Raw genomic sequence first — 14080 nt, forward strand, 5'->3', positions numbered from 1 at the left:
ATAATGCTGTTTGGCAGCAGGTTAAACAGTTGGTTAAGGAAATGGAGGAGACATAAGCAAAACAAAATATTCATTATTTTTACCGTGAGAAGTGCTTTCATAAATTTTAAAGTAACGACATCTAGTAACAAATGGCAGAACTTGTGCGTGTAATTTGTCAACGCTAAAATTAGAATCGTTTACAACATTAAAGCAGATGTTTCTAGAATGTTCGACGGAGTTCACTGTAATATAAAAGCTGTTTATGATGCGTTGATGCTATATCACGTCCTCCTTCAAACAAGGTGATAAAAAGGCATAACATTGCAGTAGTCCGTACCTTAACTACATCCTTGAAATGGTCTGCCTTGAATAGTCTCAGATGGGCTACCTATGGGCTATGGGCTGAGATATCTGCTGATATGTCTTACGTTGGCAATAAAAGAAAAGTTATAGGCTGACCAGGAAAATAAAAAACCTCTATGTCGCAATAAACTTTAAAACGAAAAATCACAATTGGATTTCAATCGTGCTGGTATAACATAATTACCCGGACACCCAATTAGAAACAGTTTTATGACTTGTGGTTTAGTCGAAAACACTTTACAATAAGTTGAAAATGAAGTTTCCAGCCGTTGTCAAACGAACGCGAATATAATTGCGAGGTTTTATTAAAAGTTCTCCGGAAAGCAATAAAATTAGAAATACGCCGAACCACTGAACATAAAGACAAAGGAAATGTCACCAAGTATGTGAAAAACTAGTAGACATTTTTTTATACATATAGCATGTGTCTTCTGTTTTCAAACTTGACATTACCAGGATTGACATTAAAACGATACCGCCAATCACAACAAATTGGAATTGGATTGGCATTTATCTGATTATAAATGCTCTAGATGTTGTAGTCCTATTTTTGTTTTATATCTGCTATTCTGCCGTGCTAAGCGCAAAAGCGGTATGTCAGGAAAACCTTATTTCGAGATAATCGAAGTTTTGTAAATATAGTTTTATAGTTTTGTATGTAAAACAGAGATAGAAAAACTCTTATAAGGTTTTTTTACAAGTTCTAAACAAGATACCGTTATTTAGGGAAGTTCATTGGATGGGTAATTGTTTAAGCTATCTGACAACATAAAAATCTAAATTTAGATTTTTTTTGAGTTTAGTACGGCAGTATTATTATTATTCGACATCAGCGAATTCACCGAAAGATGGAAGTTATAATACAAAAGAAGAAGAATACATTTATCTAAAACAAAATTCTGTACCAACACTTCTAGTAGTGCTTGTTTTAAATCCTTGTGATGAAGGTTCGTGAGCCACCGAAATCATAAATTAGCATCAACCGGGCGTGAAATGATTGATTAAAATTTCTTTCTGCGGTCCAATTGAATCCATAATACGATGGTATTAAATATATTTTTATAATATTAAAACTTGATCTGAAGACAAGGGTCTAATGCGTGGCGAGGATCACTATATTTTTGAGATAAAATGCGCGTATGTTTATGTGCATTAAAGAATAATAATAATAATATCAGCCCTGTATTATATACTGCCCCACTGATGGGCACGGGCCTCCTCTACTACTGAGAGGGATTGGGCCTTAATCCACCACGCTGGCCTAGTAGTTTTCAGATAGATAATGTAAAAAACTCATGATATGAAAATATGTGTTAAAACCTATTATCGCAACTGAGCTTAATAGATAAGTGTAAATAATTTGAAAGTTTATTCTTGATCACAAATTATACCTATTTCCCTGACTGCCTTGGTGGCGTAGTTAACTGAAGCGCGGTATGGCAGTGATCTGAGGTCCTGGGTTCGAATTCCGGGTCGGGCAAAGTGATATTTGGGTTTTTCTACTCAGTATCATCCCAGAGTCTGGAATTTGTGCACGATATGGCGATATGATCGCCTCCTCCCACATCATGGGAAGAAACACTCTTGGCGAAACGTGGGAGACCTGGTTGCACCTCTACATACCCCTTCGGGGATAAATGCGTGAAAATGTGTGATTGTGTGTATGATTGCATTATATGTAAAGACTACTTTAAAGAAATGCCAAATTGAACATCTAGATTATTTATTGAATTTTAACTATAATATTGTCTAAAATATGTCACATCCATTTTTTCTCGTACTCGAAGCGCACATCGGCCGTGTTGACGACCATCGATCTTCTTCTGTTATCGTATCTCAAGTCCAGTTTGTATGCTTTCGGCTCTGCTTTGGTAGTCAGGTATCGTCCGAGCACCCGAGATGCTTGAGACCCAGTGTACTGAAATTAAGTAAAATACACCCTCCATCACAGACTTATGATTTAAAATCGACTAACAGTTACTTTCAATGAAGCCTAATCGCTAGTTATGAATCGATCGCGAAAATAATATCAGTATAAAGTTTAATGGAGATGCTTAGGTAATATGACTTATTTATTTTAGATTTCGGTGATAGATATTATATCCGCCCAGATAGCGACCACCGTAAACAAGGGGTTAAAACCCGCTATAGTGGCCTACGTAAGTGCGTCGTATTTCGGGATCAGTCTGCGTATATCTGGTTCCAACAGGCCGAATGTGTCGACTACTGAGGGGTAATCATCTCTCGTCAGTCAACATTCTATTGGACCCTTCTCCACTATGAGGTGCAGAAGGGTCACTTTGCCGAGCCCGCATAAAAAAATCTCGGATTCAAAATGAAAGTATCGATTTATTAAGTCCTTGTTTTTGCAGAAAAATAAATAAAAAACTAAATGGTTTCATATTAACACGAAGCTATTGAAAAACGTTGCTTACAACACGAGAGTCGTATTGTTTCCTGAGCTGTCTCGCTGAGTAGTCTTTCGGGCCCCATGAAGGGTGTGGACAAAAGATCTGTTGCCAATGCTAGAAAGAAAGAAATCATTAGAGATATTAAATACTTCTTAATTTTAACTTGAACTATAACTGGTTATTTGTAAGAACATGTAGATGATATATATTATGTAGACGGTCCTCTGATCTTTCTCCGGTCATGTCAAATTGCCGTCTCACCGGACTATGAGTGAAGAAACAGAAAGTGCACCTTTGTATTGCGCACACACTAGTGCACTATAATATTATGTCTTGGCTGATCTCTGTTAAGGTTGGTCGACGTGGATGAATTTCTGTTAGGAAGGAATCATAATATGTAGACGACTTTTCCCCAAGGGAGTAGGGAGGGGTGTAGCTGATGCAGCCAATATACATTGCATTTATTCCATCCCTATTTTCGTGGGTAATAAGCCCGTCTTTAGACAGCAGTGTCATAATCCCAATACACTATGTTTGAACATTGTTGCATATAAACAAAGCGATGATATTGAATCGTACGGACGATACATCCACAATTGAGTAGTCTTCCACCTTCCCTTCGTTTCGAATACATCATTTAAGCATTATTTCGTAATATATTTAGATAGGTACTTCATAAGGATCTATTACTACAAATTACAAACCTTCTTCAACTTAAATATATAAACATAAATAGTATAGAAGATGCCCAACACGATTGGCACTAGCATAAGCGACCAGGTCCATTTGTAACTCTTATCTTTGTCCACGAACTTTGCCTTCACTATCACTTCTATGAGAGCGTCCATCATTGTGTAGCATTTTATCTGCAATAGAAAATAACCTAGATTTTTTATCTTTCCATACATATGTAGGTATATGGGTTTTATCCCCCTTATAGTGCGCACATTTTTAGTGATGTTTAAAAATTAAACGGCCATGTTGAGGGAAACCTACTAACGGGCTAAGAAACTAGGCTCAGGACGATGAATGGGAGAGGATGAGACATCAATGCTTATAGGTGCGAGTATTCGTAGCGGACTAACAATCTAACCAGTATTCGTCGGCACGCGGGCTGTAACTATTAGAAGGGTGGGGGGGACGGGGAACGCGGCGAGGACGGAACTGCGGTCTTGGGGAGTGTAAGAGTTTCACAGATCCGCATGTGAAATTTGTATTTGGTCATCTTATACGTTTATGTGACATTAGAAATCAATCACTACATAGTAAAACAAAGTCGCTTTCTTTGTCCCTGTGTGTGCTTAAATCTTTAAAACTACGCAACGGATTTTGATGCGGTTTTTTTTAATTGATAGAGTGATTCAAGTGAAAGGTTTATATGTATAATAACATCCATTAAATAGTGGAGAAATATTGCACCCGTGCGAAGCTGGGGCGGGTCGCTAGTAAGTTATAAAACAGATATTAAATAGAACCCTATAGAACTAAATAAAATATCTATGAACTTAAAGGGACTTTTACACGTACCGTGTAGAAAATAGGCACAAAACTCAGGCTTAAGATTCTCAATCTTGTTGGTGGTATGCCATAATGGAAAGTGACGTCATCCACCAACCTTCCCAAAGGATACATGCAATAAAGTATAAGTACTTCTGCCAGGGTCGCTATTAATTTGCTATAGATGTAGTATAGAAGACGATTCTGAAAGTAAATTTCATATTCCTAAGGTTCCATACTTTAATAATTCTAAAGGAATACTATTCTAAGGGTAAGCCATCTTTATCTATCCGTCACATTTCAAAAGTGTTTTAAACAGTAATCTATAATGGGTAATTCTAAATTTATTACATATTTGTTTAACTACACCCTAATCCGTGGATATACTAACAAATAATAATTAAAACAAGAAGTGTTAAAGTACACTCGACATTCAAGTCCATTCATACTTGGCTGGATTATACTATTTTTAGAAAACTGATTCGATTTTAATTAAAAGAAAAAGAAATATCACTGACTACAGAAATACTTTCACGAATATTTCACGAATCAACCGACGATCAACAATCAACTAACTCGGTCTGTCAAACGCTCACGTGTTTTTATAACAAAAAGTGTTACAAATACCCTCACTAAAATGTTTTATGCTAACACTATTATTATGATACCATACTACGTACATGAAGTGAAGTTGTTGACATGACGACAGCCGCTGTGGCTGTAAGCGCCATGGTGACCAGCCATCTCCGGGCCCACTTCCACTCACACACAATTGTTTCCACCAAACAGAAGAATGTGACAGTCTGTAAAGAATGACTAATTACAGCTTTTGCTTGCGGCTTTGCTCACGTGGAATTTGGCTTTGCTCAAATGTAAATTGGCTTTGCCCATATGGAATTTGGCTTTGCCCACATGGAATTTGGCTTACATATTTTAAAGTTTATCGCATAGCAAATTTGATCAAAATGGACTCAATGGCTTACTTCAAATTTAAATAAATGATTCTAATCGCTTTCTTCGATCTATCTCAAAAATTGACTAATCAGAATGAATATTTTTTTAACATGCTTACAAATAAATTATTTTAATTGGTTCATTCTCAAGATCGGATTAAAGATTGATACTGTGTTCGTTTTTTAAAAACGGCTCTTACACGCCGTGTAAAGAATCTTATTATTAAGTGTTTAGTATGTTTATTGTAAATCTATTGTAGATATATTTGCTTCCTGTTAATATTGTGTTGTAAAATAGTCCTTACAGTAACTCATCAAGAGTTAAAATAAAATGTCTATAATTAAATCTCTTATCATTATTATTTTCCAAAGTATTATAAAATAAGGCATCAAAAAGTACTTACTATAGACAAAAACTCCATGATCAAATTAAAAGAAAAAAATGCTATCGTGTAAAGATCTCCCAAGGACAAAGTGTAAAAATACATAGGCCAAAAATAGAACCACGAGTGTTGATCTGAAAATAGAAAAAGTTTAATCTATATATATATATATAAAAATGAATCCCTATTAGGCTATTTCCCTTAGTCACGCCATCACGCGTGAACGGCTAGACCGATTTCACAAATATTTTTTTTGTTGTGTTTGTTATGGTCAGTAGGAGGTTTTTATGAAAAAAAAATCAATAAATTGCGTGAAAAATTTGAAAATTTAAGAAAACTTAACGCAAATCTTATTTTTATATAACTGTTAGTGGTTTAAAATAACTGTCAGCGATCGACAGAATGCGCGCGTGCATACATAGTTAAGACAGGACAACGTCTATCGGGTCAACTAGTCAATAATATTTTTTTCTTGAAGTGTTTTTTTCAAACGCGAAACCATTACTATCTTGCTAAGGTAAAAACAGCTTTATATGCAAATAAATTAAATAGATATTCACAAACAATTGTTTGAGGAAACAATTTAATAAAATACTATTTATGCGACATAATGATAGGAGAAGTTGAAGCTGATATTGAAATTTGTTCCTGAATCCAAATAGGACTTCAACATATTCGGCCATAAACTTAGTCATCGTCAAATTTAAATCTTTTTACAAATTTGAAAATTACGAAAAAGGTGATTACTTAAAAAAAATAATAACTGATATGTTCGCGAACAATTATAAAAACATTTATATCTACCCTTGAGCTGCGACTCAAACATCACAGCCCGAGCGACACCTAGTAATAAAGCAACTGTGAACCTGACCGGCTGTTTTACTCGAGTTAATCACCGACACTACAATAACTTACTAAAGTCAGTTTGGTATATGGGCGCCTTTACTTGACTCTCAATATACCTCTTGATCCTGTAAGTCAGAAGACCTCTGAATATGAAGCATATCGCGTTTGAAGTTATCATGATCGCGCTGTCTCTACTCGGCTCTATCTGTAAAATAAAAGTTTTCAAAATGTACCTTATTTACTATGTATTAATAATGAGGACTATGAGAATCAGGCCCTATTTTACTCTCAAAGTCAAGGAGATTAGAGTAATGCCGTAAGTGCAAAATCATTTTGCTAACTATTACAGGCAGTTATAGCTCTTTCGATCAGGCTAGAAAGTTATTTATTTATTCTGACACTTTATACAGAGAATAGAAAGGTGGATTTAATACCAAGGCATTCTCTACCAGATAACTAGGCTTGGTGGAGAGACGAAAACTTTGTTTTTAAACATAGCGAAGGTAGATTTAAATATAGAAATATATAACTTATACAGTAAAATACATTATACACATGTATATAACTTGTTCTTGTTTTATTCAGTAGTAATGAACTTTATCTATATATATAAAAATGAATTGCTGTTCGTTAGTCTCGCTAAAACTCGAGAACGGCTGAACGGATTTATCTTATCTTGGTCTTGAATTATTCGTGGAGGTCTAGGGAAGGTTTAAAAGGTGAGAAAAATTCGAATAATTGCCGGGAAAATCCTCAAAACAGCATTTTTCTATTTCCCATACAAACGTTTTCTAAATAAAATGGAGAGTCAATTTGTAATTTATTACCGCTGCATAAAGTTCAAATTCGCGTGCGCGTTGGAGGACCTAATATCGCGTTCTGAAACTCAACAAAAGTGAAAGTGAATCGCGAACGCGACAAAATTGCATAGTCTCAAAATACATAGTACATAAATAGTGGTCGGCTTCGAGAAACTCAATTTTAGCTAACTTCAGTTGTTAATATAATATACAACTCAAAGGTGACTGACAGTGATATATCAAGGAACAGCCCAAACCATTGGACGGATCGGGCTAAGACTTTACATGCATAAAGCTACTATGACGTAGGCATCCCCTAAGAAAGGATTTTGATAAATTCTACCCTTAAGGGGATAAAATAGGGGATGAAAGTTTGTATAAATGTTCTTAGATTTTCGACTGATTGAACTGAAATTATAGATTGGGGATAAAATTAGTTTGAACCTATAAGTATCGGGAAAATATGTAGCAAGACTTTTATCAAACAGTGGAATTTTATCCTGGAAAACACCTTCACGCGGGCGAAGCCGCGAGCAAAAGCTAGTACTATAATATTTTTGACAATATTCCTTTGAATATATTTTGATTCGTTATATCGAAGTTAAATACAGGTCCCAATTATAGTATCAATCGTCACTCCAGAACGCTTACCTCTTGAGTACTTCTAGCTGTTAGAATGTGAACTAGAGGTGGCGCTGTCGTCGATTCCGCCAACAAGTCAATATCAGCTTTCTGCAGAAAGAAATAAACAACATTATGTCCACTAATACTATTATCGGATACTAACTTTAGCCCGCGGCTCCGCCCGCGTGACAATGTTTTGCCGTGATAAAAGTCCCGCTTTATATTTTCTAGGCTAAAAAATAACCTATTATATTCAGAAGTAATGCAGATTCCTATTAGTGAAACAAACAAAGTTAGAAACTTCACCTCTTTATAATATTGATATAGATGACATATTGACTGCCTCGGTGGCGTAGTTGAGATTGTACACGGTATTAGTACGACTACCGCACTGAGGGCCTGGGTTCGAATCCCGGGTCGCGCCAAAATAAATGTGGCTGAGATTTTCCATCTTAAAAATTACTCAGTCGTAGCTCAGTCAGGAAGTTGGCAGTATGATACCCCTGTGCCTCGAAAAGCACGTTAAGCCGTTGGTCTTGCGCCTGATCTCTCTTCGGTCATGTCGAATGCCGTCTCACCGGACTATTCGAGTGAAGGAACAGGGAGTGCACCCTCTGTATTGCGCACACACTTGTGAACTATAATATATCCTGCGTACCTGGCTAATCTCCGTTGAGATTGGCCGCCGTGGCCGAAATTCGGCTAGGAGGGATTCATTCATTTAGAGACGATAATGGTGCAGAAGTAATACAGAGTATCATCTGTGAGATATCTGAATCGACCTATTAGAAGACAGAGGCGGCTACACAGTATTTCTTAATTCAAAGATCTGGGCAGTACTGCTATTGTTTACAAGCAGTCGTTTACCATACGGCAATGTGATCATCTGCTCAGTTGCATTATAATGATATCAGCCCTGTATTATATACATGCCCACTGCTGAGCACGGCCTCCCTCTACTACTGAGAGGGATTACGCCTTAGTCCACCACGCTGGCCTAGTGCGGATTGGTAGACTTCACACCTTCGAAATTCTTATCGAGAACTTCTCAGATGTGCAGGTTTCCTCACGATGTTTTCCTTCACCGTTAAAGCGAACGATAAATTGGCAAAGAATAGACATATGATTTTAGAAAAGTCAGAGGTGTGTGCCCTTGGGATTTGAGCCTGCGGATATTCGTCTTGGCAGTCCGTTCCACACCCAACTAGGCCATCGCCGCTTTTTGCATGTCAGTTGCATTAAAGCGACATAATTACCCATAGTGTGTTGGTGAGATCGTCGACTGGCATCGGCGTGGCTGGTATATCTTCTAACCTCTCTTGAAAGTACGCCAAAGTCAGATGCACGAATGATATTAAATCTACGGTGTTCACAACCCATTGCAATGTGTTCAATATCTGCAAACGAGGGGTCAATGATAAGTAATATTCAACTAAAATTACTTGAACTTTGGTTTATGATGTATGAAAAATATTTTCTAAAAATAATATAATACCTTTGACGAAATATACATCTTTGATTTATCCGGGATATTATTGAAATACATAATTTTAAAAACTCCTATTTCACAGACAATTCTGAATCATGTTACAGGCATATCTCGTTAATGGTCACTATTCCAATAATCAAAACATAGTTACGATTCACACAGATCAATTTATCTCCATGCGGGTATTATATCCATAGCATTTTACAGCGGTTTATAATTTGGCGGAGATTTATCAAAAAAAATATTCACCTTCCAGAAACATTTCTTGTAAACTTGCCTATGCATCATAGCAGCTAAGACCCAAATTACACCAAAATAGAAAAGGCTGAGTGGTGTTGCCCATATTCTGATCCGATGTCTGAAATAAACAACATAATGATCAGGGTTTTTCTCTGATATGAACACCAGTATGGATTGTATTGACCTCCCTGATGTAGAGCTCAAGGCATGAAGGCATGATTGTACTGGAATCTCACTATCCAACTTATAATGACGGAGACGTTCCAGTAGCAATAGGGGTTTCTATATGATAAGTCGAAGCCGATTCTCGTACCAGGGCTGGCTTCCACGAGATTTGCGTCGCTTTTCTTAATTTCTGTAGGGGAGGGGTGTGAATCGCAAGGAATATTTATGTTGGCGGCATAGTTCTTAACAATAGATAGCCAAAAGCACTAATCTGATTAAAAAAAAACCAAAGGCTTCCGTGTCCTCATCTTTCGGGTATGAAGCGGCGTAAAGATAAACACCGCTGTAGAGGAACAGATGGTTGCGGTTCCTATTCGAAGGTGGTACATATGCAACGCGTCGTTCAAATTGTGCAATCGTAATCCAGGATCGTCTGTCGCCATCTTGCGTGATTGCTATGCGATAAATCACTACAGTTGTGTCAATACCACATAGGTCTTCTCGATTTTCCGCTGATGTTGACGAGATGGCGGTATGTATACTAATTGTACCGCTACAGGTATACTAGTAATTTAGCACCAATGGTCTTTCTACCTAATTCGACCTTTCCGAAACATACTATATACCAAACCTGTAGTACTCCACTTGAGCTACTTGAAACACCTCCTCATTTTCATCTATGTACGCAAACGCTTGAAAATGTGCTGTACCGTTCTCAAATTTTTTTGCGAAGTCATACATATTGTAGCAGTACATAGTAACGTTTCGGTGGATGTTGAAGTAACTCGCCGCTTTGCACCTGAAGTGAAATTTGTTTAATATATTGCTGGCTCACTTTAAATTTTCTATGGTATATTTTTTATTTTAATTGATTAACCACTAAGAGAATCATGTGATAATAATTATTTGCTGGTAGGATATATTTTATATCTGCGCAGATAGCGGTCACCGTACAGCAGGTGTTAAAGCCGCCATAATGGACTACGTAAGTGTGTAGCGTTCCGGGACAGCCTGTGTATGTTCAACAGGCCAGCATATCGGTACGGCAGCACTCTAAGATCCTGGGTTCGAATCCCAGGTCGGGATCAAAGTGATATTTAGGTTTTACGGCTCAGTATCAACCCAGAGTCTGGAATTTATGCCCGATATGGCGATAAGCTCGCCCCCTGTCACATCCTAGGGCGGAACATACTTGGAGAATAATGGGTGCCCTGGTTGCGCCTCTGCATACTTTTTCGGGAATAAATGAGTACTGTACTAATATATAAAGCTAAAGAATTTGTTGGTTTGAAAACACTAATTTCAGGAACTATTAATTAACGGATTTTGCTTTTTTCTACTAATAGAAGACTACTTTACACATTAGTGCTATAGGCTACTTTTTATCCTGTGAAAATATTTATCCCGAAATAACTAAAAAAAGCTAGGCACTGATAAAAAAATTAGAACAAAAATGGGAATATACTCATATTTACCGATTCCACGGATTTTTGTAGAGTAAACCGCACACCACGTAGTCCAGAAGGAGTATAGCTGTATCAATGAATCCGACTAGGTCGAAAAATCCAGCAACGAGGAATGTAAATTTACATCCTGAAAAGAGAAAATTTTATACGACTGAAATAACTTTGTATAATATTTATAAATTATTAGAACACTAAAAATATAATATTTTAAGAATAAGCCATGTCCAGAGATTAGCATGGCATTCCCCTTGTATTATAAACGCTACAATGCTTCAATAACGTTATTTTTAAATCTTTATGTATAAAAGGATAGAAATTCACCTTGCATTATGGGCACCATTTTTGATAGAAACAGATGTTCGTCCGCAGCATATGACGCGAGGAATATATAAACGAAAGAATGCGGTAGGCTCTTGAAGAACACATTGAATATGTAATACCATAGGAATCTGAAATACGAATAATATTCAGTCATAATAACACCATATAGAATATAATTTCATCAACGATGCGCCCCAATACTGCCTTAATCGTTTAATGTGTGTGAGCAGCATAAGCATACACGCATCAAAATGTGGTGGGGAGCGTCTTCGTGGTTGAAATTACCTATTATTAACTCTTATATTAATGCTTCTTTAAACTCGGTGCCCTATGAACTTCTAATCCTATCCAATCAGACAGCTAAAATCGTATCGTCAGTCGACATTCTATTTGGACTTAGTTTAACTTAGCAACAGATCCAGTGCCCATATAAAAGGAAAAAAAGTGATTCTAAAAAATATTTAACTAAGGCTACTTTTGTCTCGAGAATAGATTTTTGAAGGTTAAATTATTGCAGATTGATTCTTCGTCCAGCATTCTGTACTGGTAGACGTAAGTTCAAATACCATACATATTCTTATTTAGAACTTTTTTTCACCGAAGGCTCGGCAAAGTGGCATTGCATCTGATGGTAACTGAAGAGATGCTAAAAAACATGTTGACCACCAAGAGATAAGCGTTCCTGGACAGTCGGTACAATTATGCCGGCCTACTTATATTAAAGCAATAATTATAAATTAATGCATAGGTAATTTCGAAATAGGAATTATCCTGATGTAATAAAAGTCGAGAATAAATTCATCTTAAAAATAAACTTAAAGACAAAAAGGGTTCGGGTATCGACTGAATTTAGACAAATATTTGTGTTATCCGCAAATATCTGCCCCAAATCGGACCGCTTTGGAACGATATGCTTTTGTAGGTTTATTGAAATCAAGGTTCAGAGTGGTCTCTGGAATTGTAATGGATTGTGTGTGTGCGCGTGTGTCATTATTTTTAGTGAGCGTTGGTAAGCCGACCTTTTCTCTTAAACTAGGCACCTGTTTGATCACTTTTTAATAAATGCATAAAAAGATTAAATAAAAAATGTTACTATTTGTTTTAAATTTTTCATATGAAATATTATGTGAAACGCAATAAGTAAATAAAACCTGTTGAATTCAACGTGCTGCATGCAAATAATTTGGGTTTTGTTAGGCGATGAGACGTAGGTTCGGTAATATGACAATCGCTCGTGCATCGACGTGGGTATGTTCCGGCGCTGTGACAGGATCTCTCTCTGAAACAAACAACATATATTTTATAACTGCATGAGGTGTTTGCTCGCTTGAGTAAGCTCCAAAAGTAGTAACACTACCCATAACTGCAAATAGCTTCTGACTGCCTTGGTGGCGTTCTTGAATTCACAGTATGACAACAGCGCTAGAGCCTGGTTTAAAAAAAATGTGACCGGGTTTTATTGTGATAATTATTCAGTTGCTCAGAGTCGAGCATTTAGGGAGGATTTTTAATTTTTAACTTCAGTTTATAAAACATTGCGTGCTCATTGGTACTTACAGAAATAAGCAATGGTGACTGATAATTATGTAGTTAAGTATTCGTGATTACCTTATAGAACAGCATTATATTAATGTATAATTATTGAAAATAATAACAAATATGACCTGTTCCTGTCGTTAAATAAAAGAAGCCAATAGGATTTAGAAACCATACAATGCATACCAAGACTTTTATTTTCGAGAATGTTCTTCATTCGGGCTGACTTAAGAACAAATAAACTTACGACTTAAATTACCTATATTTAGACTGTACCTTTTGGTATAAATGTAGATGATGACTCAAATGCTGGTTCATCTGCCTAGAAGACACAGAGTCGATAGACAAAGAGCTAGTGGCTCCCAGTTGCCATTGTGATGACGCGTTCTTCCTATCATCGGCGTCTATATACCCCATCTCCTCCATTATGTGGACCGTATATTATAAACTTGGGTAATAAATAAAAGTGACACACTGCGCTAGAAACTTCACTGACAGGAGAATGACATATTATGTTCAGGAATCCGAAGAGAATTTTTGAACCTGTTCGAAAGGAGGTTTATAGGGAAATTTAAAATGAGAATCGCTTAAATTCTTTCTGTTTTATACTAATATTTTTGCTAACTACTTGCAGGTTTAATGAACATTATGAAATATATATTTTTTAATATGTGAGTAGCAGTTTTAAACCGGCAAACGACTCATTCGTCTGTCAAACGTTACTCTTCTGTTGATCTATATATGTATATATAAAAATGAATCCCTATTTCCTTTGGTCACGCCATCACGCGTGAACGGCTGGACCGATTTCACTATTTTTTTTTGTTGTGTTTGTTATTATCAGCAGAAGGTCCTTATGAAAGAAAAAATCAAAGATTTGCGCGGAAAATTAGAACTTAACGAAAATATTAATTTTATATAACTGTTAATTGTTTGAAATAACTGTCAGCGATTGACAGAATGCGCGCTGCAAATTCATAGTTAAGTCGGGACAACGTCTGTCG

The 14080-nt window shown here is 36.5% G+C and overlaps 1 protein-coding gene across 1 annotated transcript; it reads right to left on the bottom strand.

Moving 5' to 3' along the window:
* Nucleotides 1–2104: 2104 nt before the first annotated feature.
* LOC115455616 lies at nt 2105–13575 on the bottom strand. Its single transcript, XM_030184247.2, has 15 exons — nt 13353–13575; nt 12692–12819; nt 11541–11668; nt 11229–11346; nt 10385–10552; nt 9598–9706; nt 9116–9256; nt 7887–7967; nt 6505–6640; nt 5611–5723; nt 4934–5056; nt 4284–4457; nt 3461–3622; nt 2781–2870; nt 2105–2263 (listed from the first exon to the last, which is right to left on the bottom strand). The coding sequence occupies exons 1-15, from the start codon at nt 13500–13502 to the stop codon at nt 2105–2107; spliced, it is 1980 nt and encodes a 659-aa protein (XP_030040107.2). The 5' UTR covers nt 13503–13575.
* Between the last annotated feature and the right edge of the window lie 505 nt (nt 13576–14080).

This window comes from Manduca sexta, chromosome 28 (assembly GCF_014839805.1).
Source record: "Manduca sexta isolate Smith_Timp_Sample1 chromosome 28, JHU_Msex_v1.0, whole genome shotgun sequence".
In the NCBI taxonomy this organism is placed as follows: Eukaryota; Metazoa; Arthropoda; class Insecta; order Lepidoptera; family Sphingidae; genus Manduca; species Manduca sexta.

What these genes read in the sequence shown, in the direction of transcription:
- LOC115455616 (XM_030184247.2), bottom strand. Translation starts at nt 13,502, where the DNA reads ATGGAGGAGATGGGGTATATAGACGCCGATGATAGGAAGAACGCGTCA. An exon ending in TGTCAACAACTTCACTTCAT is followed by an intron (nt 4,458 to 4,933) that starts GTACGTAGTATG and finishes ATTTACTTTCAG; the next exon opens with AATCGTCTTCTATACTACAT. An exon ending in AACAATACGACTCTCGTGTT is followed by an intron (nt 2,264 to 2,780) that starts GTAAGCAACGTT and finishes ACTTAATTTCAG; the next exon opens with TACACTGGGTCTCAAGCATC.